Source organism: Callorhinus ursinus, unplaced genomic scaffold, assembly GCF_003265705.2.
Source record: "Callorhinus ursinus isolate GAN/ISIS: 27379988/994484 unplaced genomic scaffold, GSC_fseal_2.0 scaffold17, whole genome shotgun sequence".
Lineage (NCBI taxonomy): Eukaryota > Metazoa > Chordata > Mammalia > Carnivora > Otariidae > Callorhinus > Callorhinus ursinus.
This window is the reverse complement of record NW_027397079.1, coordinates 37,869,044-37,893,982: the sequence shown is the minus strand read 5'-3', so window position 1 is coordinate 37,893,982 and position 24,939 is coordinate 37,869,044. Positions and strand designations below refer to the sequence as shown.

General features: G+C 42.4%; 1 protein-coding gene across 1 annotated transcript in view; it reads left to right on the top strand.

The window, feature by feature from the left end:
• Window positions 1-24,939, top strand: part of ZMAT4 (zinc finger matrin-type 4) — a 371,386-nt gene that overhangs the window by 54,232 nt on the left and 292,215 nt on the right. Inside the window, exon 2 of the mRNA XM_025886243.2 lies at window positions 20,086-20,191. Coding sequence (XP_025742028.1) covers window positions 20,090-20,191 — 102 coding nt within the window. The 5' untranslated portion in view covers window positions 20,086-20,089. The remainder of the gene's footprint in view (window positions 1-20,085; window positions 20,192-24,939) is intronic.

Here is a 24,939-nt window from a genome sequence, read left to right as displayed (position 1 = left end):
GGGGAATAGCTAGAATCAGTTGGCAATGCAGCCAGACAGGAGGCTTGCCTGGTCCCCAGATGCATTTATATTTCACTGGGAGTTAAGAGTTGTTCAGGTTTCAAACTGGTTCTCATCAGAAACTGTAAGAGCAACTAAGGTCCTGGAGGAGAGCCAGCCAGTAACTGGGGCCAGCTGCTCTGTGTGTTCACTACAAAAACACATAGTAATGTACTATCTTTCCCCTAAGGTCACAGTGACTGTCGGTCTAATGACAGCTCCAAAGAACATCTCTTAACTGTAAGACAAAACAACCTGTATTGTCACTGCTCTTCTTGCCCTCTAACACCAGCATCCAATGGGATTCTATTGTATACAGCTCCCATTTTGTGGGACTCCATAGAGGATTAGCCAAGGAACTCCCCCGGGTGCCAGGTGGCTTGAAATATCTCATTAGGAATAACTGTGTGGGAAGAAACAATATTTTTAGCAATGGGTAGGAAGTGTTACTGAAATATGACTTATTTGACATTATGGAACTTAGAATCATCAGTTCAAGTCAGATGGCATGATAGTAACTGTAACCACACTGGAGACCGCAGATCAAAAGAATGGGAAAGTGGGATTCAGCACAAGCATATTTCTCTTTTTTTTTTTTTGCATATTATTAAATAGTGTGGAACCCATCTCAAGATACAGCATTACCAGAAACAATTCTTTGCCTAGTATTGCACAAATGATACTCTGGAATTACGTTTATGGGCTCTTGGAGGAAATCTGGAGCTTTGGGAATTAATCAGGTCTCTGAACTTCTGACAAGCTGAAGTCTGTAGTGGAACCACCACGTGAGGTTTGCTTTATGAGGAGGCAAGTGAGAAGAAATATCCCAGTGAGGTTTTGCTAGGAGACAGACCCTGCAGAGTTTAGTGTCCAGGATATTGGCTAAGAATGATTCCTGGGATGATTACCCAGGGATGGGAGGAGCAGAAGCAGGGCTTTGGTGCAGGTGCAGCAGTTTCAGCAGAGCCCTGAAGACTTCTGGGGGCTATAGTGGCCTGTTGGAGTTGTCCCATGTTGGACTGCAGTGGCCAGGGTTCTTCATCCTTGCATTCATCAGTCACTGGGTTTGGGTCACCGTGGGTAGGGGTGTGACCTTGGGTGAGACAGTTCTCCACAACAGAGGCCATTCCTGAAGGGGAGGACAGCTGAAGCCTGAATGCCAACTCCACTGCTAGCAGTTGAGGGAAGTTCTTCCTCAAAAGGGCATCTGGCCCACACATCTCATTGTCCACCACAAGAAGTTCCAAGTACTTATCTTGATGTGGGTCTAGACCACTCAGTCAGTAAGCAAGTCACAGCCCATCGACTTGGGAGGATGGCCTATTATTTTTGGCTGGTGAGAAATAGGAATTGCTGCTTGTGATAAAATTGCATTGATAGGGTTCAGTTTTACATGGAATCAGTACTTAAATTTACTTCCCACTCTGACCCTAACATCTTCACATGCCACAGGTCTCTGGGTTTTATCATTCTTGACAAAATGCTTGCCTATAAAATCTAAGAATGTGGCAGGAGAGGTGAGCCTGTCCTATCCAGATGCTCTTCCTCTCAGCCCTTCTCCCTGGCCCTCCTGGGATCTGACCTGGGAAGATGGTCTTTGTTGGGCATCTCTACATCACTGGCTCCCACCAGTCAGTCACAAACGTGTGGATATCCCCAGGTTTAAGAGGGTAGCTTTGATTTCCTTCTTGCTCAAAAATGATTCCTGAAAGGAAGATAATAAATATTCTGGACTGGCAGTATGGTATGAGGAAAGAATGTTATTTTGGGAGTTAGGTACTCCCATTTTGCCTTTGACTTACAGGGCAAATATGATTAAGCCCCGTAATCTTCCTGGGTTTCTTTTCTGAGTCTCTGTGCATGTGAAGGATGAGGTTAGGTGATACCTGAGGTCCTTTCTAGTGTTCTGATTTCTTTATACACTTCTCCATTGTGGGATGGACTCATTCTACTCTCATCCACTCAGTTCTGGATTGCCTGAGTCCCATGGCCCTTTACTTTTTTCCCTGCCTCAACTTCCACCTCCAGCTAGTGTCCATGTTCCATGACACTGATCTACATTTCCACTGAGCAGCCCCTCCTCCCTCCCAGCAAGTAGGGAAGGTAGGTAAGAGGGAGCAGGGGTGGTAGCATTGATTTAGGGTCAGTCTGGCTCAGGTAGAGGAGTGAGGAGTGGCTTTCAAAGGGTATCACCCAGCCTCTACTTGATATGCTTGCTCTTTTCCCTGAGGCCAGAAACTACTCAGTCAGATGATGAATCTATATCAATATGGTTTCTTTCATTACCTGGAAACTGCCCAATCTGTGCTCACCTCAACTGAAAAGATGAGAAGAATTGATTCAGGGCAAGAATTTGAAAGTATAACCGCATTAGGAACTGAAGTGGTGAGATGTGTGCTTTCTCCCAACATCAGGGCTGTTGCCAGACAGCCAAGCTGTCATTTCTGGCGAGGTGACAAGACCCCAATACTTGGATGTGAGGCACTTGCTCATTACCTGGCATCCCAGTGGTCATGACCATCTGCTCAGTTTGCCTCCTCACAAGATGGCAAAGCAGACTTTGCAAGACACCAGCACCAACATGCCAGGGGATGAGTACACTAAATATGTTCAAAACTGGAAAGAAATGGAGTGGCCTTCCTAGAAGGTGCCACTGGTGTTTGAGGAGGGGCTCCTAGTTCAAAATACTCAAAAAAGGGGTGCCTGGTCAATGTCCCAGAACACAGGCCATGTCCTAAAATGATGTATGCTTTCCGATAAATTGCTTGATTTTAAAGCCCGTTTCTACATCGCATTCCCTTCAAATGAGGAATAGGTTGTTATTTTCCTAAATGAGCATTGTCTGTGAGGTCTGGGCTGTTTAATGCCATTACCCTGAGCACCGAGCAAAAGAAGCAGTGTTAAAATCCAGTCTCTCAAAGTTCGAACCTTGAATGTCTTTGGCTTTTTCCAACTCCCTCACAAAGCATGTAAGAGGTGTGACTAGGTAAAAAGTACACTTCTGTGTAATTGTTTTCCAGATAGTCAAGCTACTAATGTTTGAGTTGAGCGGTGAAGGTAATGCTAGATACACCCTGGAATCACAGTGGCTTAGCGTGGTAGAAGTTGACTTCCCAGTCACATGAAGTCCCATGGGCGCCATGGCCTGGGTACATGGGGCTCGACTCCTCTTAGTCCTTCAGGAACTCTGGCTTTCAAACACCCTGCCTTGTTTACATGTGGCTTCCCGGATTGACGAGGGCAGCAGTATCCAACCCACAGAAGAGAGAGCAGATAGAAGACCATGCAGCAGGCTCTTCATGGTTCCGCCTAGACATGTTCACATCATTTTTGCCTGTATTCCATCGACCAGAACTCAGTGACACGGCACACTTAACTTCAGGAAAGGATGGGAAATTCAGCCTAATCTTTTGGGACTGGGGAAAAGGAAAAAAAAATAACTATGTCTCTGTTAGAGTAGAGGATTCGTTTCCAGAAAATCATGTCTCATCATTGGTGCATACATAATATCTATTTACCTATGTACCCATCATCATCTATGTGTTTATCATTTACATCTTTAATAACAGAAAGAGCACCCCCACAACACTTTCCAAAGCAAAGATCTGGCAACAATGTGTATTTTGTCATATGACTTTCTCTCATCCTGCCCTTCTGAAGTAATCCTCCTCCTGAATCCTGTCCTCAATTTTGTTTTGCCAAACATTTTTAGGGTTGTATCTTACCTATGTGTATCCCCAAGATGTATGTATTTTTACTTTAGTTGTTTTGATTCTATGCAAAGGATCTTGGTGTATGTGCTCTTTGACTCTTCTCATATAAATATTAGATTGCTACGATTCATCTGTATTCTGATGTGTTGCCGAGCTTCATTCGTACCTGACAGTACCTCAAATCATTTGTCTGTGCTCCTGTAGATGTGCATTTGGACTGATTGTAGGTTTTGCTATTTGAACAATGTTACTATCATCATCCTTTACACGCCTTGTGTTGTACATGAGCAAAAGTTTTTCTTACCTATAAACTAGGAACGCAGTGGCCTGGTTGTTTAACTTGAGGAGATAATGCTTGACTTTCAGCTGACCCTCCTGTCAATAAATGTATAAAAAAATCCTGTGTGTCCACACCTTTCCTACTACTTGATATAGTCGGATATTTTAATTGTTACTAATCCCTTTATTGTCTATTATTGGGCACAGTAGGCATACCTTCATGTGCTTAGCTTCCCCTGACAGTTGAATTCCCTAAGCTATCATCACTTTCACTACTTCTTGCTATCTCCCAAAGCAAGAGGTGGGCAGAAGATCTCAAACCATCTCTCAGATCAGAAAATAAATTCTGACCAAAAGATTTCATGGAAGGAGCAGAGCTGCACTCAGCCTTTTGTCAGTTTATGGATGGGTAGTCCCTAACCTGGCAACATAGTAATTCCTGTATCTTCCCATCTTGGCCACTCCAGATCCTTATATGTGGATGCCACAATTTTGCTGATTTTAGGAAAAGCAGCAGACAAATGGAGACCAAACCGGATTCCTCAGAGAAGCCAAGTCAAGTTTGTATGCTATATTGGAGAATGGAGCTGAAAATGTCTGCTGGCTGACTGACAGCCAATGCAGCAGCCTCGGAGTATGGATTAAAATGAAAGTAATAGTTTTCCCTGCAGCAGTTTGGTCTGGCTCATCTGTTGCCCTCCTCTGAAGTTGGATACAGGTGCAGAGTGGTGCCTCCAAGCCCTGGATGTGATAGCTGCATTTAAATTTGCCCTCAATCTGTCTGGTTCAGTAGGGGCAGTCTTGTGAAAATAAATCATGTAAACAAGTTACAGTAATGGAATACTTATTTATGAACTGTATTTTCGAAGGCTTGTAACCACTGTTAAAAAGAAAGGTCTTGTTGTCTTTCAGCTTGTTAAGAAAATCCACCCGTTTTGAGTATGCACCGGCTCCACACAGGTAGCTAACAAATTGGAGTGAGCAATCCATGTTGGCTTTCCTCCTTCGAGTGGTGGGGGAGGGTAGGAGCCTATTCTTCAAAATATGAGTGGCTTTTCCAGCTGAGTGCACAGCCCTTTACTTTGATGGAATGAGCGACAGAAAACATAAGATGCATGTTCTACTCTCTCGTATTTTCTTCACCTCTCCTCTCCTACTCTTTTTGGGCTAAGGATCTTTTTTGTTTCTCTTTGCCTCTGGCCTTCCTCCTCTGGTGGGGGCTCTGCTTTTGCTTCGGCTTGAAGTGATAAGCCTATGGAAAATCCAAGTTCTCCATCCACCACCCACGTCTCCCCTCTGAAAGTGCAGAAAAAGAAAATGCTTCCGACCCCCTGATTGGCAGAGGTGCTGAAGTTTACCCATTAATATCCTACCAAAGTGAACGATGTTTTCTCTGACGAGAACACTTTGTCATGCTGCCCGGACCTGTCAGCTGGGTGCAGTTCTTGCCAGACACCTCGGGCCCTCCCACAAAGTGGCCTTTGAAAGGGCCTTTTGGAAACCCAGACAGAAGTGCTTTCATCCTTTGGAGTACCTGCTAGTCCTGTCTGCCTCTGCACACATCCCCTGTCTCCACTGTAAGGTGGAGGCAAAGGTCCCACACTGGAATCTTAGTGAGGACTGTTGGGCCATGGGGCAAGTGGAGATTCTAGAATGACATGTGGGAGAGCAAGAGCCATTGTCTACCAGCTGGTGTGAATATTTTATTTATGTGTAGATGGAGACAGGAATCATGTTCATGTTTATGTAGAATGGTGTCTGTTAGATCCCAGCAGGTGAACCTTTTCCACAAGATTAACCCTGTAGGTGTTGTTCACTGCTGTAAACCTAGTGCCTGGACAGCACTACGAACGTAGTAAATGCTCTATAAAAATCTGTTTAATGAGTAAAGGAGGAATCTTAGTGAGGCTTTCTAATGTGCTGGACTTGGGCAGAGGCCATTTGGTGAATTGTCTCACAAAATCTGGGAGGGGCTAGAGGAGTCTGAAGCCTCAGACTCTTCATGGCCCCTGGAGCCTACATTCAGACTTGCACATTCAGGCAAAGGACAAGGGGTGGGAGAGGGGACAAGTAGCAAGGAACCAGGCACGCATGCCTCCTCAGACATGGCAGAGGCATGTGCGCATGCCCACAGGAATGATCCAGGCTGGGGGCATGCTTGCTGCTCTCCGTTCCAGATGTCACCAGGCTAGCCTGTGCCATCTGTGAGGGAGACTGACAGATTCGGTTCCAGGGCCCGGGGCCGAGGGTGAGGCATGTGTGCCCAGCAGTGGCGGAGGCCTCAGAGTCAGGAATCACAGAACCTAATTTTACACGTGAAGAGAATGGTGCCATTAAAAGGCAATCATTCAAGTGGTGTGAGTCAGCCATGCAGCTTTTGGCAATGCCAAGCAGGAGAAGGGAGTGGTGTGGGGAGTTTTCTCTTAAACAAACCTCAGGCTGGAGAGCAGAGCTTTTTGCACCTGCATATGGATGATGTACGGTAAGGGCCTGGACTGCCGAATTCCTTTGTCTGAGCAACATCAGGAATGGGGGTGGTAGCATCAGACCAGAAAGGGGGAATCCAAAGATTCTTTAAGCTGGTCCCGTATTTGACTTCCACCGGATCTCAGCTGCTTCTCGGGAGGTTCCAGGTTCCCCTGTCTGGCTACCTGTGGGGTGTGTGGAAAATTAAAGGCAAGTACATGCTGGAATCCGCAGGCCCCCTGAGCTGTTTTGGGGCATCAGCACTTCATCTGTGCTGTGCTTTCTTTAGCATACTTTCATTAAAGACCAAAACGCTTTCATTTCTGGAGTACTGTTCATGGCTGTTTTTCTTCTAAGGCTGCTTAGTCTGCTGCCAGGGCAGCCAGCCCTGGGTTGCTCACTTCATATGGAGAGAGGTATGAAGGAGACAGGACAGACCCTGCTTCCAGCTCATCCTCTGGGCTCTGGGGCCTGAGTGGTGTGGGTGGTCACTGTGGAGATGCCTGCTGAAGCCACAGGCTCGTCTCCCAGATCTTCCTCCTTCTGTTGCTAGAGAGGCTAGAGGGAAAGGACAGTGGTGGGGGTCTGAAATGGGAAGGGAGCAAAGACCAGGTCACAGCCATAAGAACACCAAAGGTCGATTCGGGTTCAAGGGCCCTTTTGCAAGTGGAATGAAAACTCAGAAAGATCACAAAGGCTGATTTGTTTTGTGCTGAAGACAAGCCAGCTCTAATTCTCATATCTTTTTCCTTTCTGAGCAGAGTGGAATCCCCTCCAATATTGGTAAAACAAAGCAGGGACAATTTTGATAGCCTTCAGATATTAGTAATTTTAAAATGTGGCTGAATTTAGACAGCAGCGGCATGGCTCATGTCTGTTTCACGTTCCTAACCAGGAGAAAGTTCATTTTAATTGGTGGCATTTTCGTCTACTGTTCAGCTTGTCAAATCTAAAAGAGATAGAAGTTCAGTCTCTCTGCTTTGGGCAGGAGGAAGCAGAGGTCCAGGGCTGCCGAGAGCGGTGGCCTTCAGAGCTGGGCCCTTTGGAGGGAGTGGGCATGTGGCATACGTCGAGGATCTTAGACTAGATGAAGAGGCACCAGCCAGATGGGACAGAAGGGAGCGGTGGTTTTCCAGGGTGTCATGTCAAGTGGGAGGGCAGAAGCAGGTACCGGATCCGAGGGTGAGTCAGTCAGGTTACGGAGGCACAGACTCTCTGGGTGTGCAGGCAGAAGCAGACTAGGGTGTCTGGGCAGATGATAGCGCATCCCATCTTGGTTCAGGTAAACACAGGCAAGAGGGTCTGGGCCCTAAGCAGTTTACGGTTTGCATGTCTTCACTTGGACAGTCGGGGTTCTCCAGGCCACAGCATGTTAGTTCTGGGGAGGATGTCTGCCCTCTACTTTCATGTTAAGTATTTTTTTTCCTTTAAATTTTTTATTGTTATGTTAATCACCGTACATTACATCATTAGTTTGTGATGTAGTGTTCCATGATTCATTGTTTCTGCATAACACCCAGTGCTCCACGCAGAACATGCCCTCTTTAATACCCATCACCAGGCTAACCCATCCCCCCAACCCCCTAGAACCCTCAGTTTGTTTTTCAGAGTCCATCGTCTCTCATGGTTCGTCTCCCCCTCCAATTTACCCCTCTTCATTCTTCCCCTCCTGCTATCTTCACAGAGGTACAGATCTGTGATTGAACAGTCTTGCACAATTCACAGCGCTCACCATAGCACATACCCTCCCCAATGTCTATCACCCAGCCACCCCATCCCTCCCACCCCCTACCACTCCAGCAACCCTCAGTTTGTTTCCTGAGATTAAGAATTCCTCCTATCAGTGAGGTCATATGATACATGCCTTTCTCTGATTGACTTATTTCACTCAGCATAACACCCACCAGTTCCATCCACATCATTGCAAATGGCAAGATCTCGTTCCTTTTGATGGCTGCATAATATTCCATTGTGTGTGTGTGTGTGTGTGTGTGTGTGTGTGTGTGTGTGTGTGTGTATACACACCACCTCTTTATCCATTCATCTGTCGATGGACATCTTGGCTCTTTCCACAGTTTGCCTATTGTGGACATTGCTGCTATAAACATCACAGTGCGTGTACCCCTTCGGATCCCTACGTTTGTATCTTTGTGGTAAATACCCAGTAGTGCACTTGCTGGATCATATGGTAGCTCTATTTTCAACTTTTTGAGGAACCTCCATACTGTTTACCAGAATGGTTGCACCAGCTTGCATTCCCACCAACAGTGTAGGAGGGTTCCCCTTTCTCCGCATCCCCGCCAACATCTGTCGTTTCCTGACTTGTTAATTTTAGCCATTCTGACGGGTGTGAGGTGGTGTCTCATTGAGGTTTTGATTTGGATTTCCCTGATGCCGAGCGATGTTGAGCACTTTTTCATGTGTCTGTTGGCCATGTGGATGTCTTCTTTGGAAAAATGTCTGTTCGTGTCTTCTGCCCATTTCTTGATTGGATTATTTGTTCTTTGGGTGTTGAGTTTGATAAGTTCTTTCTAGATTTTGGATACTAGCCCTTTATCTGATATGTCATTTGCAAATATCTTCTCCCATTCTGTCAGTTGTCTTTTGGTTTTGTGGACTGTTTCTTTTGCTGTGCAAAAGCTTTTTATCTTGATGAAATCCCAATAGTTCATTTTTGCCCTTGCTTCCCTTGCCTTTGGCAATGTTTCTAGGAAAAAGTTGCTGCGGCTGAGGTCGAAGAGGTTGCTACCTGTGTTCTCCTTTAGGATTTTGATGGACTCCTGTCTCACATTGAGGTCTTTCAACCATTTTGAGTCTATTTTTGTGTGTGGTGTAAGGAAATGGTCCAGTTTCATTCTTCTGCATGTGGCTGTCCAATTTTCCCAACACCATTTGTTGAAGAGACTGTCTTTTTTCCATTGGACATTCTTTCCTGCTTTGTCAGAGATTAGTTGACCATAGAATTGAGGGTCCATTTCTGGGCTCTATTCTGTTCCATTGATCTATGTGTCTGTTTTTGTGCCAGGACCATACTGTCTTGATGATGACAGCTTTGTAATAGAGCTGGAAGTCCGGAATTGTGATGCCGCCGGCTTTGCTTTTCTTTTTCAACATTCCTCTGGCTATTCAGGGTCTTTTCTGGTTCCATACAAATTTTAGTATTATTTGTTCCCTTTCTTTGAAAAAAGTGGATGGTATTTTGATGGGGATTGCATTGAATGTGTAGATTGCTCTAGGTAGCATTGACATCTTCACAATATTTGTTCTTCCAATCCATGAGCATGGGACATTTTTCCATTTCTTTGTGTCTTCCTCAATTTCTTTCATGAGTATTTTATAGTTTTCTGGGTACAGATCCTTTGCCTCTTTGGTTAGATTTATTCCTAGGTATCTTATGGTTTTGGGTGCAATTGTAAATGGGATCGACTCCTTAATTTCTCTTTCTTCTGTCTTGTTGTTGGTGTATAGGAATGCCACTGATTTCTGTGCACTGATTTTCTATCCTCCCACTTTACTGAATTCCTGTATGAGTTCTGGCAGTTTTGGGGTGGAGTCTTTTGGGTTTTCCACATAAAGTATCATATCATCTGCAAACAGTGAGAGTTTGACTTCTTTGCCGATTTGGATGCCTTTGATTTCTTTTTGTTGTCTGATTGCTATGGCTAGGACTTCTAATACTATGTTGAATAGCAGTCGTGATAGTGGACATCCCTGTCGCGTTCCTGACCTAGGGGGAAAGCTCTCAGTTTTTCCCCATTGAGAATGATATTCACTGTAGGTTTTTCATAGATGGCTTTTATGATATTGAGGTATGTACCCTCTATCCCTGTACTCTGAAGAGTTTTGACCAAGAAAGGATGCTGTACCTTGTCAAATGCTTTTTCTGCATCTATTGAGAGGATCATATGATTCTTGTTCTTTCTTTTGTTAATATATTGTATCACATTGATTGATTTGCAGATGTTGAACCAACCTTGCAGCCCAGGGATAAATCCCACTTGGTTGTGGTGAATAATCCTTTTAATGTACTGTTGGATCCTATTGGCTAGTATTTTGGTGAGAATTTTTGCATCCATGTTCATCAAGGATATTGGTCTGTAATTCTCCTTTTTGATGAGTCTTTGGTTTGGCGATCAAGGTAATGGTGGCCTCATAAAACGAGTTTGGATGTTTTCCTTCCATTTCTATTTTTTGGAACAGTTTCAGAAGAATAGGTATTAATTCTTCTTGAAATGTTTGGTAGAATTGCCCTGGGAAGCCATCTGGCCCTGGGCTTTTGTTTGCTGGGAGATTTTTGATGACTGCTTCAATTTCCTTAGTGGTTATAGGTCTGTTCAAGTTTTCTCTTTCTTCCTGGTTCAGTTTTGGTAGTTGATACATCTCTAGGAATGCATCCATTTCTTCCAGGTTATCTAATTTGCTGGCATAGAGTTGCTCATAATATGTTCTTATAATTATTTGTATTTCTTTGGTGTTGGTTGTGATCTCTCCTCTCGCATTCATGATTTTGTTGATTTGGGTCATTTCTCTTTTCTTTTTGATAAGTCTGGCCAGGGGTTTTTCAGTCTTGTTAATTCTTTCAAAGAACTAGCTCCTGGTTTTGTTGATCAGTTCTACTGTTCTTTTGGTTTGTATTTCATTGATTTCTGCTCTGATCTTTATTATTTCTCTTCTCCTGCTGGGTTTAGGCTTTATTTGCTGTTTTTTCTCTATCTCCTTTAGGTGTAGGGTTAGGTTGTGTATTTGAGACCTTTCTTGTATTGCTATATACTTTCCTCTTAGGACTGCCTTTGCTGCATCCCAAAGATTTTGAACAGTTGTGTTTTCATTTTCATTTTTTTCCATGATTTTTTAAAATTCTTCTTTAATTTCCTGGTTGACCCATTCATTCTTTAGTAGGATGCTCTTTAGCCTCCATGTATTTGAGTTCTTTCCGACTTTCCTCTTGTGATTGAGTTCTAGTTTCAAAGCATTGTGGTCTGAAAATATGCAGGGAATAATCCCAATATTTTAGTACCAGTTGAGACCTGATTTGTGACCTAGGATGTGATCTAATCTGGGGAATGTTCCATGGGCACTAGAGAAGAATGTGTATTTCGTTGCTTTGGGATGGAATGTTCTGAATATGTCTGTGAAGTCCATTTGGTCCAGTGTGTCATTTAAAGTCTTTATTTCCTTGTTGATGTTTTGCTTAGATGATCTGTCCATTTCAGTCAGGGGGGTGTTAAAGTCCCCCACTATTATTGTATTGTTGTTGATGTGTTTCTTTGCTTTTGTTATTAACTGCCTTGTATAATTGGCTGCTCCCATGTTAGGGGCATAGATATTTACAATTGTTAAATCTTCTTGTTGGATAGACCCTTTAAGTAGGATATAGTGTCCTTCCTCATCTCTTATTACAGTCTTTGTTTTAAAATCTAATTTGTCTGATATCAGGATTGCCACCCCAGCTTTCTCTTGGTGTCCATCAGCATGGTAAATGGTTTTCCACCCCCTTACTTTCAATCTGGAGGTGTCTTTGGGTCTAAAATGAGTCTCTTGCAGACAGCATATCGATGGGTCTTGTTTTTTAATCCATTCTGATAGCCTTTGTCTTTTGATTGGGGCATTTAGCCCATTTACATTCAGGGTAACTATTGAAAGGTATGAATTTAGTGCCATTGTATTGCCTGTAAGGTGACTGTTACTGTATATTGTCTGTGTTCCTTTCTGGTCTATGCTGCTTTTAGGCTCTGTCTTTGCTTAGAGGACCCCTTTCAATATTTCTTGGAGGGCTGGTTTCATGTTTGCAAATTCCTTTAGTTTTTGTTTGTCCTGGAAGCTTTTTATCTCTCCTTCTATTTTCAATGATAGCCTAGCTGGATATAGTATTCTTGGCTGCATATTTTTCTCATTTAATGCTCTGAATATATCATGCCAGTCTTTTCTGGCTTGCCAGGTCTCTGTGGATAGGTCTGTTGCCAAGCTAATGTTTCTACCATTATAGGTTACATATCTCTTCTCCCGAGCTGCTTTCAGGATTTTCTCTTTGTCTCTGAGACTCGTAAGTTTTACTATTAGATGTTGGGGTGTTGACCTATTTTTATTGATTTTGAGAGGGGTTCTCTGTGCCTCCTGGATTTTGATGCCTGTTTCTTTCCCCACATTAGGGAAATTCTCTGTTATAGTTTGCTCCAATATACCTTCTGCCCCTCTTTCTCTTTCTTCTTCTTCTGGGATCCCAATTATTCTAATGTTGTTTCATCTTATGGTATTGCTTATCTCTCAAATTCTGCCTCGTGATCCAGTAGTTGTTTATCTTTTTCTCAGCTTCTTTATTTTCCATCATTTGGTCTTCTATATCACTGATTCTCTCTTCTGCCTCATTTATCCTAGCAGTTAGTGGCCCCATTTTTGATTGCACGTCATTAATAGCATTTTTGTTTTCGACTTGGTTAGATTTTAGTTCTTTTATTTCTTCAGAAAGGGTTTTTCTAATAACTTACATGCTTTTTTCAAGCCCAGCTAGTATCTTTAAAATCATGATTCTGAACTCTAGGTCCGACATCGCACTAATGTCCATATTGAGTAGGTCCCTGGCAGATGGTACTACCTCTTGTTCTTTTGGTTGAGGTGCTTTTTTCCATCTTGTCATTTTGTCCAGAGGAGAATAGATAAATGAGAGAACAAAATGCTAACAGGGTACCACTGTCCCCAGAAAATATACTCTAAACAAATCAGAAAAGCCCTGAAACCAGGGGAAAAGAAAGGGAAAGATAGAAAAAGAGAAAAAAAAAAGAAAAGAAAAAGAAAAAGATAAAAACAAACAAAAAAATAGAACAAAACTAAAAAAACAGAATATGATCAAATATGATCAGGCTGGTGCATAGATCAGTGCCACACACTAGAGTTTGGGTGTATTTTTGTCTGTTAGAAGAAAGTGCCTTCCAGAAGTTTAAGGAAAGAAAGACTTATATATGTACAAAATAAGGGTCGATACGATGAAGGGATGGAATATGATTGTAAAGATGAAATTTATAAAAAATTTTATAGAAGGTATTGATAAGATAAGAAATTGTTTGAAAAAAGAAAGAAGAGGTTGAAAAAAAAAAGAAAGAAGAAAAAAGGGGAGAGAATGTGATCAGGCAGGAGACTAGAACAAAGCCATATACTAAAGATTTAGGGTATATTTTGATCTGTTAGAATAAACTGTATCTCAAAATTTTAAAGAGAGTACAACTTATATATATGTATGCCAAAAATAAGGGTAACTACGATGAAGGGATAGAATATGACTCTTCCAGAAAGTGGTCACTTTTCTGTTTAGAGAGTTGTTGCTATTCTTTTCTTCCATCTCCTGTTGATTTCGTAGGTGTTCAGAATGGTTTGATCGTATCCAGCTGAATTCCTGAGACTAGATGAAATCCAGGTCTCCTACTCCTCCGCCATCTTGCTCTACCACCCATGTTAAGTATTTTTAATGGTGCTCCTTAGACTGGCAGTGGGGGAAAAACTGACTGAAGGGCTCCTTGTGCTGAGTTCTGGCACAAAAAGGAAGCCCAGGGTGAGGGTTAAGCCAGTGGACATAGCCAGCCATGGCTTGGCAACCTGACACTTAGGAGCTGTGCGACCTTTGGGTATTGACTCAACATCTAAGCCTCAACTTCCATTGAAGTTGTTGTTGAATGTGAATATGAGGCTGATCACTCTGCCAGCCCCTTGGAGGGAATTAAATTGATGGTAAGGCGATTAGCACTAAGCTTGGCTCAGGAGCAGCATTTACTATTTTTATAGGCATAAAATACAGTCTCTTTTCCTTCAGGGTCCAGAGTTTTCATGAGAGTCAAGTGCTGTCAGGAGGGGGAACATCGTTAGAAGAGCCATAGTCCCGATACTGAAGAGTTCACCAAGTCCCATGGAGTGGTAGTTCAGAGGTTCAAGAACTCTGCCCCTAAAGGCGAGAGTAGCTCTTCAGTTGAAATTGCCATGTGTCTGAAATACTGTTTTTTAAAAGATTTTATTTATTTATTTGTCAGAGAGTGCACGAGCAGAGGGAGTGGCAGGCAGAGGGAGAGGGAGAAGGAGGCTTCTGCTGATCAGGGAGCCTGATGCAGGACTCGATTCCAGGACCCTGGGATCATGACCTGAGCTGAAGGCAGACGCTTAACCAACTGAGCCACCCGGGCGCCCCTGAAATACTATTTTCAAAAGGACTAGTGAGGTGAGAGAATGGGTGGGAAGTAGGTTATTATATCTTAGAGATGAGTTTTATAGTGAAAATGTCCAAGCCTGTGACAAGACACCCACTGGTGGGCTTCACCAAGCCAAGGGCTTCTCTCCCCATGGGGCTGGGGTAGAGGGGATGCCACCCTGGGGGGCAGGACTGCTGTGGCTTCCTCAGGCTACTGCAGCGAGTGGCTGCAGGTCCAGAGAGTGGCCTCGTCCCGATTTTGGATGACATGTGCTTCCCTTTGTGTCCCCCAGGGGGCAGGTCCCAGTGAGATGAGCTCTGGTGGGTGAGAGAGATGGTGAGAGAGTTCTCATCAAACTGTGCCGTCTGCCAGTATGGGCACCTACTGGCAACAAAAATAGATTTAAATTTTTATGAATTGTGGGGTGCTCATGGGCATAAGGTCTGAGTATCAGCTGGCAGTAGAACTCAGTGGAAGTGAGCCATTTTTGTGGGTGATAAGATTAATACAAAAGAGAAACCCTGTGATGACACTCAGAGTTACGACTTCAACACATCAACTCTGTAATCTGACCCCTTAGTCTTTAATGTGGTTCTGTTTATTTCTCTACTTAAATATTTACAGCATCCCTCCTGAAAATAAGAATAATGATAATACAAATTAATAATATTCATCATAATGGTGGTAATATCCATTTTTCAATGTCTTTGTTAGATGCTTTTTATCTACATCATCTCTAATCCTCACAATGAGCCTGTGAGAATGTTTCCCCTGTTTCACAAATGAGGAAATGGTGGTTCAGGGAGGATATGTAACTCTACACTCAAAAATCTTGTTGGCAAGCAACCAAACATGGATTTGAACTAATGCCTTTTTCCCCTGAAGAGCCCTGCATGGGTTTTGAGTCAAAAGCTATTTTGGCATTATCAGAAATGGAATGGAATGAAGAATGTTACTCTTGGCCGTGAAGCCTCAGGTTTCTCTGGCTTTTCAGGCTGTGTTCCTGAAATCTGTTCTTGAGAAGCAGAAAGCGGCAGAGGGGAAGGCTTCACATCTGCATTTAAAGATCCTAAAAAAGGCCATTCCTTGCACCTTGAGAAACATTTTGGGACCTGCTGTTTTCCCTCGGTCTCCCCTCCTTCCATCTGGGGCCTGAGCTTTGTATACCCTTCTCTCCCTGCCTCCTTCCCTTATGTTGCATATTCCCAAGCAAGCCCCACTGAAGCCCCTTGTATATATCTTCTCATGCCTACTGGTAGTAATAATTTTTCTCCATGCCAGCAAAAGAATTGGAACGTATTGGGTTTGAACCCATTTCCCTCCACTCTAATCCTATTCATTCTTAAATTTTTAACTCTTATAGAACCTCCCTGAAGGTTCCTTATAATCCCCTTGTCTTCTGAAATCCTGTATTTCTTTTTACTAGCCAAATTACACTTGCTGCCTGTGCCTTAGATATTTGTGTGCCTGTTTCTCTTCTCACTCAATAGCTCATAAGGATTTGGAAGACGGGAGTTGTGCCCTCTGTTGTCCCTGTGCCTCACACATAGTAGATGCTCAGTAATCATTATTGAATAAACAAAAGCTCCCCCCCCATATTCCTTTTACTTATTATACCTAGCTACACCTCTGAGTCTTACACTGTCACTGCTATCAGATGAAAATAGATTTACTGCTGTATAGAGACCTGGGACAGCAAATGTGAGTCTGATCAGACTCCTATTCTAATACAGCCTCCAACTTCCCTCTGGGCTTCTTTAGTAAAATACAGGTAGCACTGTCCTCTGTGAATACTGAAGAGTGATAGGTTATTCAGATCTTTAGTGTTTGCTTTGGAATGTGCCATTGTGGGGAACATTGAGGAAGTTTTCATTCTGATCAGTTTCAAATTCAGGAACTCAGACTCCTTCCTTCCCCGGCTCTTCTCCCCCTCTTCAGAATGCTCCAGGGCCTCAGAATGTAGTACAGTCCACATGTCCCAGGTTGGGGGTCACCACACATCGGCTCTCATGAGACAATGGGGACTGACCAGTTACTAATTGATGAAGGGCCCTGCTCTGTCTCTGTGCTAGTTGCTGATTCGGGACCATGGACAAGGCTAAAGAAAGGTAATCTGGTTTTCCTTGTTCTCACCAGCTCACCTGTACTTTTGAAGACCAGAGAAGCTGAGAATTCTGTTCTAGGCAAGTGAGAGAAGGAAACAAATGGCAGCCCTCTTCCTGGGGAATTCCACTCTTTGAGTCATAAATCAGGCTCTCTAGTTGTCTAAAGTGACCTACACAGAGAGTTCTCTTTTCTTGGAGAAAAGGCCTTATGCATAGACCAGACTGACACTTGCCTACTAATTGCTTCCCACTGGAATTTAACTTTTTTAGGTTTTTCCATTTGGGCCTTGTAGATTTCAGAGGGTCTTTATTGCCATTTTACTGCATATGGGCCTATTCCAATCGATATTCTTATATAAAACAGTGGAAAAAGCCATGATATTCTCTTCTTCCTTTGAATTTTTTTTAGTATACACATTTTTATATTCTGCCTTTAAAGCTATTTCTGCTGCACAGCTGTTTTACCGAGACTCAGACTCCTACGGGCCCCACTCGGTCCGACACGTACCTTGAATATCCTTTCACAGTGTTTGATTTCTGCAGTCGGTTGTATAATGAGGAAGGAGTGTGCAGTGAGTTTGGAGATTCCTATTAACCAGGTCACCCATGAATCTATTTTTGTGCACTTCTTTATTAGAAATAGCAGGGAACATGATGATATTTAAACACAACTACTTATAGAAGCTTGGCTTAAAAAATACACCTTAGTAAGTTTTCTTTTCCCATTTGACATTTCAAAATGTTGTACTACATTTTCCCATCATCAAAACACCTCTTCTCCATTTGCATTCTGGGATGTGAATAGAGACCATTACACATGACAATGGATATTTTGGACGGCCGTTTGGATTTGTGATCCTCTGCCTGATTAGACCATGTCTGAAATGTTCATTCCATTCTTGGCACTGCCTTTGAAGATGGGCCATAAAGAAATAGAGACCAAGATGATAAGTCAGGACAGGGGTTGAGAATAGATAGAAGAGAGCTATCTTCAAGTACTTGAGAGAGGATATCTCATGAAAAAGGAGAGTAGAATTTTTCTGTGTTGCACCGAAAGACAGACTGAATGAGTGAAGCTACAGTGGGACAGATTTTGATTCAACCTGAAAAATACCTAACCACTAGAGTTGCCAGACTCTTTGGAACAGGTTTCCATGTTAGGTAGTGAGTCTCCAGGCACTGCAGGTGCTAGACTCCAGGCTGGCTGAGCTTTCTGCCAGGAATGAGGCTTCCAGAAATAACAGATCCACTTTAGCTATGAGAGTCAGTAGTCCTTACTATCTGGCATTACTGTCGGTACTCAGGGCATTGAAAAACCAGAGCTACCATTGTCTCTTAGGAGCAAAAATTGAATCCTTTTGCATTGTGAAAATCAAATGCTCTGAATGGGCCATTACAACCAAGGACAAAGATAGAAAGTGAGTTTGTAATTGTTGAGGCAGGCAGCTTTTTATAGATACTTATTTTGTAGCCCAGCTATTTAAATGGTTTAAAAAAAATCACCTAAAATGTACCACTGTCCTCTATTTTGTTGTATTGGTCAGGACTTGGCCAACATTAGGATATTAGTAAGAATGTAATGATGATCCCTTTCAAATGAAGAGAGTTTACAGTTTATGTAGTACTTTCTCCTATATTTCTCCTTTTGATTTTCACCACAATTCTCTAAAAAGGCATGGCTAATATTTTATCTCAATTTGTGTAGGAGGAAACTAAGATCTAGAAGGTTTGGTGACTCATCTAATATCACATGGCTGGCAAGTAGCATGAGACCTGAGATGGATTTGGAGTGTGGAAATTGGAATCATGCAAACTAGGAAGGATATATGGCCATGCCAATAATCAGTGATGTGACTTCAAACAGTCTCACAGATAAAATTAGGGTGTGGGAGCAGGATGAACTCCAAGGTTCCCACCACATCCCTGTTGTCTGAAATTCTCTTGCCTCTCCATATGTATGCTTTCTGGCATAGTCCTTACTTTTTACCCGGCTGGTAGGAGGGAAAATGGAGTGGAGTTTGTGGGTTGGAGGAGAGCATTCGGATGTGCTGGTGTGCGTTTCTATGGTGGTAATATTATGCTTCAGACGCTATGAGATACCTCTGTGACAGATTACTTTCACAAGCTTGAGACTCTTGGCTGCATTTCAGTTCAGGGTTTGGAATTTGATGATATGTTTATTTACTTTTGTGGGCTCAACTGTGGTGCAGGATGGTGGAGGTGGCTTTTATGAATGTCAATAACCCTAAATGTGGAAGAGCGAGCGTGAATGATGAGGGCTCCTCACTTTAAAAGGTGTAAGTTTGCAAGAAAAGTTATAGTTGAACCTGATTTTATTTTTTAATTCTGTAAGAATAGCTATTGAACTCCAAACTAAATTTTATATTGCTTATAAGGTTCTTGACAAAGCTAACTTGTTTCCATGTATTACAAAAGTAATATGTGTTCATTGTAGAAAATTAAAAAATAAAATTACATAAGCGATTACCTATAATCTCTGAAAGATAACTGCCATTAACACCTTGCTAAAACTTCCTGACATTGGGGCGCCTGGGTGGCTCATTTGGTTGAGTGGCTGCTTTCTGCTCAGGTCATGATCCCAGGGCCCTGGGATCGAGCCCCACGTTGGGCTCTCTGCTTGGCAGGGAGCCTACTTCCCTCTCCCTCTCCCTCTGCCTACCGGTCTACCTACTTGTGCTCTCTCTCTCTCCGTCAAATAAATAAAATCTTAAAAAAAAAAACTTCCTAGGATGCTTTTCTTTGCACCTATACATATTTTAAAACAAATTTAGTATAATACTATATGTACTGATTTGTAAACCCTTTTGTTAATGGTAAACTTTTTCCTATTTCATTAAATGTTCTCTTAAAGAAGAATTTGATTTGCATTTGGAATTGGGAGGCACTTCATATTCTAGCATGTGGATGATTCAAATTTATTCAGTCTCTTTATGTTGCATATACTGAACACTTACAATATTTTGTTAATATAAATCACATATGAAAATATCCTCTCACATAAATCCTTGGCAGTGTATTAGATATAAGTTTGATTTGTCAGAAAGAGAAAACTAAAGGTTCATTTCTGTGTTGTAGGGTACCAGCCATTCTATTGGGCACTTATGAGAAAATTATAAACTCTACACTTACTGTGGTTAACTGACATGGTATCACCTAAGGTGTAGGGAGGTCTCCCCCACTGCTACCATCCTGGGGTCTGTTACTGTGCTCCTGGCTTTTTCACACAATTAATGTCCTGCATAAATATCAAAGCAGTGGACTCATTTTTCTTTTCTGTTGATTCTCCTTTAGCCTGATGAAGTCCTCCGATATCGATCAGGATTTATTTACAGACAGTTATTGCAAGGTGTGCAGTGCACAGCTGATATCCGAATCTCAACGCGTGGCTCATTACGAGGTAAGGACAGCTTTTCCCATTCGGTGTTTTCAGTGGAAGAAAGAGGAAAGCGGACTGTGGTTGTAGGACTTGAGGACAGCTCCTTTTGGTCTTGGGGCAGGTTTTAAGAGCCGCAGAGCTTGAGCCTTTACAGTCTGAGATCAGGCTGGGGCAAATGTGCATGTGTAGGGTTGGAATTGAGGCTTAGGACATCAGTCTCAGGCTCTGGCTGCTTCCCAGATTCTTTTTTTGGGGGGGGATACCTTAGCCCCTAGAGACTCAGTGGGCTTTCTCTACTTGTTAAATCTGTCATTGCTTATCCCTGAAGTTCCTTTCAGGGATACAGGGCACGAGGCATTAGTGCCAGCCTCCCTTTCCTTCTATGACCCTGAAGATAAGCTCAGAGGCCTTTTGTTAATCACTGTCCAGAGAGATGGCAGCATCAGTGAATCAGCACCAAATTCCTTTCACACGATGGCCACTACCCTAAATGTGTTTATCAGCATAAAGACTTCCCCTGTAAAGTTATAACAAAGTTTTAAAACCCAAATACTCTTAAAGGACCTAATTCAGTGGCTTTGGCTCTTTAGGATGGACAAACAAATAAATAGCTGCCTTTCAATTTTCCGTTGAGTACAGAGAATAAGAGAAGAGAGGTTGGCCAATGTCTGGGGAAGGAACAAGGTGCTTTCCCTGGAGACAGAGGGAAGCTGGGGAGCCCCTGGACACTGAGTGCTGCCCAGGGCATATTTGCTTTTTGAGAGAACATATACCAGTGGGAACATGAGTTTTCAAGTGTAATAACTTGTGATTAATTTTAGATTGGAGGGCTTAGCCAGCAATTTTCTTTTTGTCTGATGAGTCTGACAAATGCCAGTTGTCACTGTCACTCACCGGACTCCTCTGAGCCTCCAGTTCCTCTGTGCACAATGAAGAAAACAATATTAACATGCACACGTACTTGCCCAGAAACACAATAAACTGACCCTGTGTACCTCTCAGGATTCTGTGGGGGACCAAACGAGACCTATTGAAATAGTATTTGTGAAAATGCTTTGGAAGCTGTAAAGTGTGCTATAACTTACGTGATTATATTGCTTTCATTATTAACTCCATTGCAGCAATATTCTGATGAGGGCAAATAAAACTTGCTCTTCTGAGACAACTTTTAAGAATCAGAACCTGTGAAAAAAGTTAGCATATTCTTTTGTAAGTAGGCAATCACGTGTTAGAAGTAAATGTGAACTTGAAAGAATTTCCTCAAATGGAAGATATCCATCTTTTGAAGTTAAGAATTTTCTAATTTCTGTGTATATTGCTTTGTAAACATACACAGTTTTATTAATATGATTTCCCCAGTTAAGAAAAATCAGGGAATTTGTTCCTGCTCCTACATTCCATAGCTTCCTCTTAGCCCTTTATGTTCTCCCTTTATTAGACTTTTTATGTTCATTTTTAATCATCTTACTAGATTCTCGAGGACAGAAACAGAGTTTTATTCATTTGATCCTCCATAATTCCTGGAACAGTGCCTGCACATCCCAGATGCACACTTAGCATCTGTTTACAAAAATATCCTGGTGGCACAGACCAGCACAGCTTTATTGTTACCTGAGCTAGAAAAGTAACGTCAGAAAATTGAAAAAAAATTTTTTTTAAAGAAAAAGATCTTAGCTGCCCAATTAAGGGTTTAGTTATTTGAACTCAAGTTTTCCTGTTACCACTCTGTATCCTTGCTGGGCACAGTTTAATTGTTTAGGCGATGTGTTACTATTTGTTGCATGTAGCATAAATGAGATAGAGAAAAGAAAGCAATTATAATAGATCTGCAATTAACAGTGTTACACATCATCAAAACAACATTAAATGCACTGCCGTTAACACTGGTTGGGGACTCTGAATGATGTTTCACTCCCTGCTTCCAGGCAGAGGTGGGGCACTTCTTTCAGAGACAAACAGCACGTGCACTCTTTCTGCAAAGCAGCTAGGGATGTGAACGGGGCTCATGCCTCATGAGAACTCTAGTCTTCTAGCTTCAGTCAGGAGGCCTCCCCAATCATTCTTCATCTCTAAGAGGATGGCTTCCATCAGATGATTTTGAAGGCCATTTGAGAACTGATAATCTGATCCAATTCATTTGTCCCCTCCTTCCACATACACTCTCTCTGCTGAAATTGCATGAAGAGTGGGTCTCTATGGATCTGAAATCCCCTCAATTCATTGAAAATGTTGTCACACTGAGTCTCAATGTTCTATCACTGATGTATTGCTTTAACTTGATTTTACTCAACTAGAAAATATTCCCAGCTTCCCTATGGGGCGAATCAAAAAGAATCTGCTGTGTACTTTCTGCATGTCCAGCACTATTAGAGTTAGTTATTGCAGGGGATTCTGAAGCTGTGTGAGAAATAGTCTCTGCCCCCAAGAAGCTCATAAACTTCATTGGGAGAAAAGCCAGGGGTAGTTCAGTGTGGTATAAATACATGTGTGATACTGAGAACGTGATCTGTAGAGTTCTGCTGCCTGCTCCTAAGGAGCTGCTGATCTAATGTGATATAAACAGTGTTAATTCTTCTGCCCATTTGACTTTCTGATATCTGCCACGTCATGTTAGTAAATATTTAGATCTTTACATATTCCAAATTCTAAAGAGTGAGTTACCACAAAGAGCTACTGTGGTCAAGAAAGACTTGTTGGGAATGTCATGAACTAACTAGACCTTGATGGATGGGTTAAGTTGAGAGTTGCTGGAATGAGAAGTCTTGGTATCTCCAAGGAGCACTGCAGAAGCTGGGTTGGCAGGAGGGAGGATTTGTGTTAGGGAAAGGAGGTATACAGTAGTATGTTAGGGGTAGTGTGGGGTCAGAATGTAAAAGAAAGGGGATGCTGTACTCTTGTGTGGCTCTTAAGCATTGGGGAACTTAACAGTATAATTGAACGTTTCTGAGTGACACTCCATTGGTTGTGATCAAGGTGTATTGTTGGGAAAAGAACAGCCTTCATATGACTTTTGTTATGAGACTTGTGTGCCAGTCCTTTGAAATAAAAGAGAGAAACAGAACAGATGGGTTAATGCTTAATAGCTGCATGCTCCATTTAAAAGGCTGAACCTTTGTATAGGAGGACAGAAAACCTAATATATGTCTAATGGACCAAACTCTTCCATGCTGTATTTTTAAAATCTTTTTGCGTATGAAATCCTGAAGTGGAAAAAATGGGAAATATAAAGACATTATTATTTTTCTTACTTGCTAAGCATTAATAATAACATGTTAATGTTTTGGTGGAAAATATAATTAGATGTTGTCTCTGTTCACTGAGTCAATAGAACAAGTAGGCACAGACACAGAGGGGAAGAGGAAGCTTTCACATGTACCTTTCAACATGCCTGGGTATTATAGAGGTTAAAAATAGTTTCCCAGTGAGGCCACTTGAGTAGTTTGTTGTAGTTTTAAGTGGCTAAAGAATCATCTTCTGCAAAAGGAAAGGGTTGCTTACATGAGTGAAGGAGTGGTTTCCTGGCATTGTAGGAAAAAGAAGATTTGTATAGGGAAGGCCATGAGAAATGAAACCAAAAGGACAGAGAATTTTTTTTTTTTTTTTGAGTAAAGCTAAAGGAAAAAATATGAATGAGTGATCTAGAAGGAAAGAGAGAGCTCTTGTCAGGCAAACCCAAAGAAGTCGGTGAATGTGCTAGTCCCTGCGGCTTGCCCCTTCCTGTGAATGCTGATATCTCTTGTGTTGCTGTGCCATGTATGTAATTAATTGTTCCTTGCAAAATCAGTGGCTCAGGTGTCTTGGCATCTACAAACAGGACTGTAAGCTTCCTGAGGGTAGGCAAGAGTCATGCATTGAGTTTCTTCAGTTATTTCTATAGCACCCACCGTAGAGTTTGGCCCATAGTTGTTGTTCTTGTAGGATGTAGGTTAATGAAGAGGCTGAGGCTGGGGACTGGAGGAGGGAAACAATGGGTCAGGTTGAATGGAAGCATCGATGGGTACACCAGAGGAGGTATTGTTATACCTTGGGAGTCAATCTGTACTCAGGATCTGGCCTTAAGGTGTAGGTGATGGTTTTGTAGTTATATAGGAAAGACGATTCTCTAAACTGATGAAAAACCCTTCAAACATTTCTGAATCTTGAAGTAATGTCAGTCCGGATAAATGAACCCCCATTAAGCCACCCAGCAGTGGCAGAGTCCAGGATTGTTCTGTAGTCAGACACACAGCACACACATAGGACTTACAGAGGCATGCTGAAATGGATTTTTCCTGTTTCTCTTGTTTTGATCATCTTCCAATAGAACTTTGGCCTCCCCTAGCTTCTGTTTAATGCAGGGGACTAGCCAAAGGACAATCTTCTGGTCTGTGTAAGTCGGGTAGTAGATGGGATGTAAGTGCTTTGTGGTTAGACACAACAAGGTGAAATCTGAGGTTCCTCATATGTGCTGATTAAAGCAGCATAATTTGGGTGCCTGGGTGGCTCAGATGGTTAAGCGCCTGCCTTCGGCTCAGGTCGTGATCCCAGGGTCCTGGGATCGAGTCCCGCATCGGGCTCCCTGCTCCTTGGGAGCCTGCTTCTCCCTCTGCTTCTCTATCTCTCTCTCTCTCCCTCTGTCTCTCCTGAATAAATAAATAAAATCTTTAAAAAAAAATAAAGCAGCATAATTTTCTATACTACCATTGCCTTTAAGGACTTTTCTCCCTCCATCTCTCATACCTTCTCAACTTTGCTTTTCCCTTTTCTTTTTTCCAATTGCCTGAGTATAC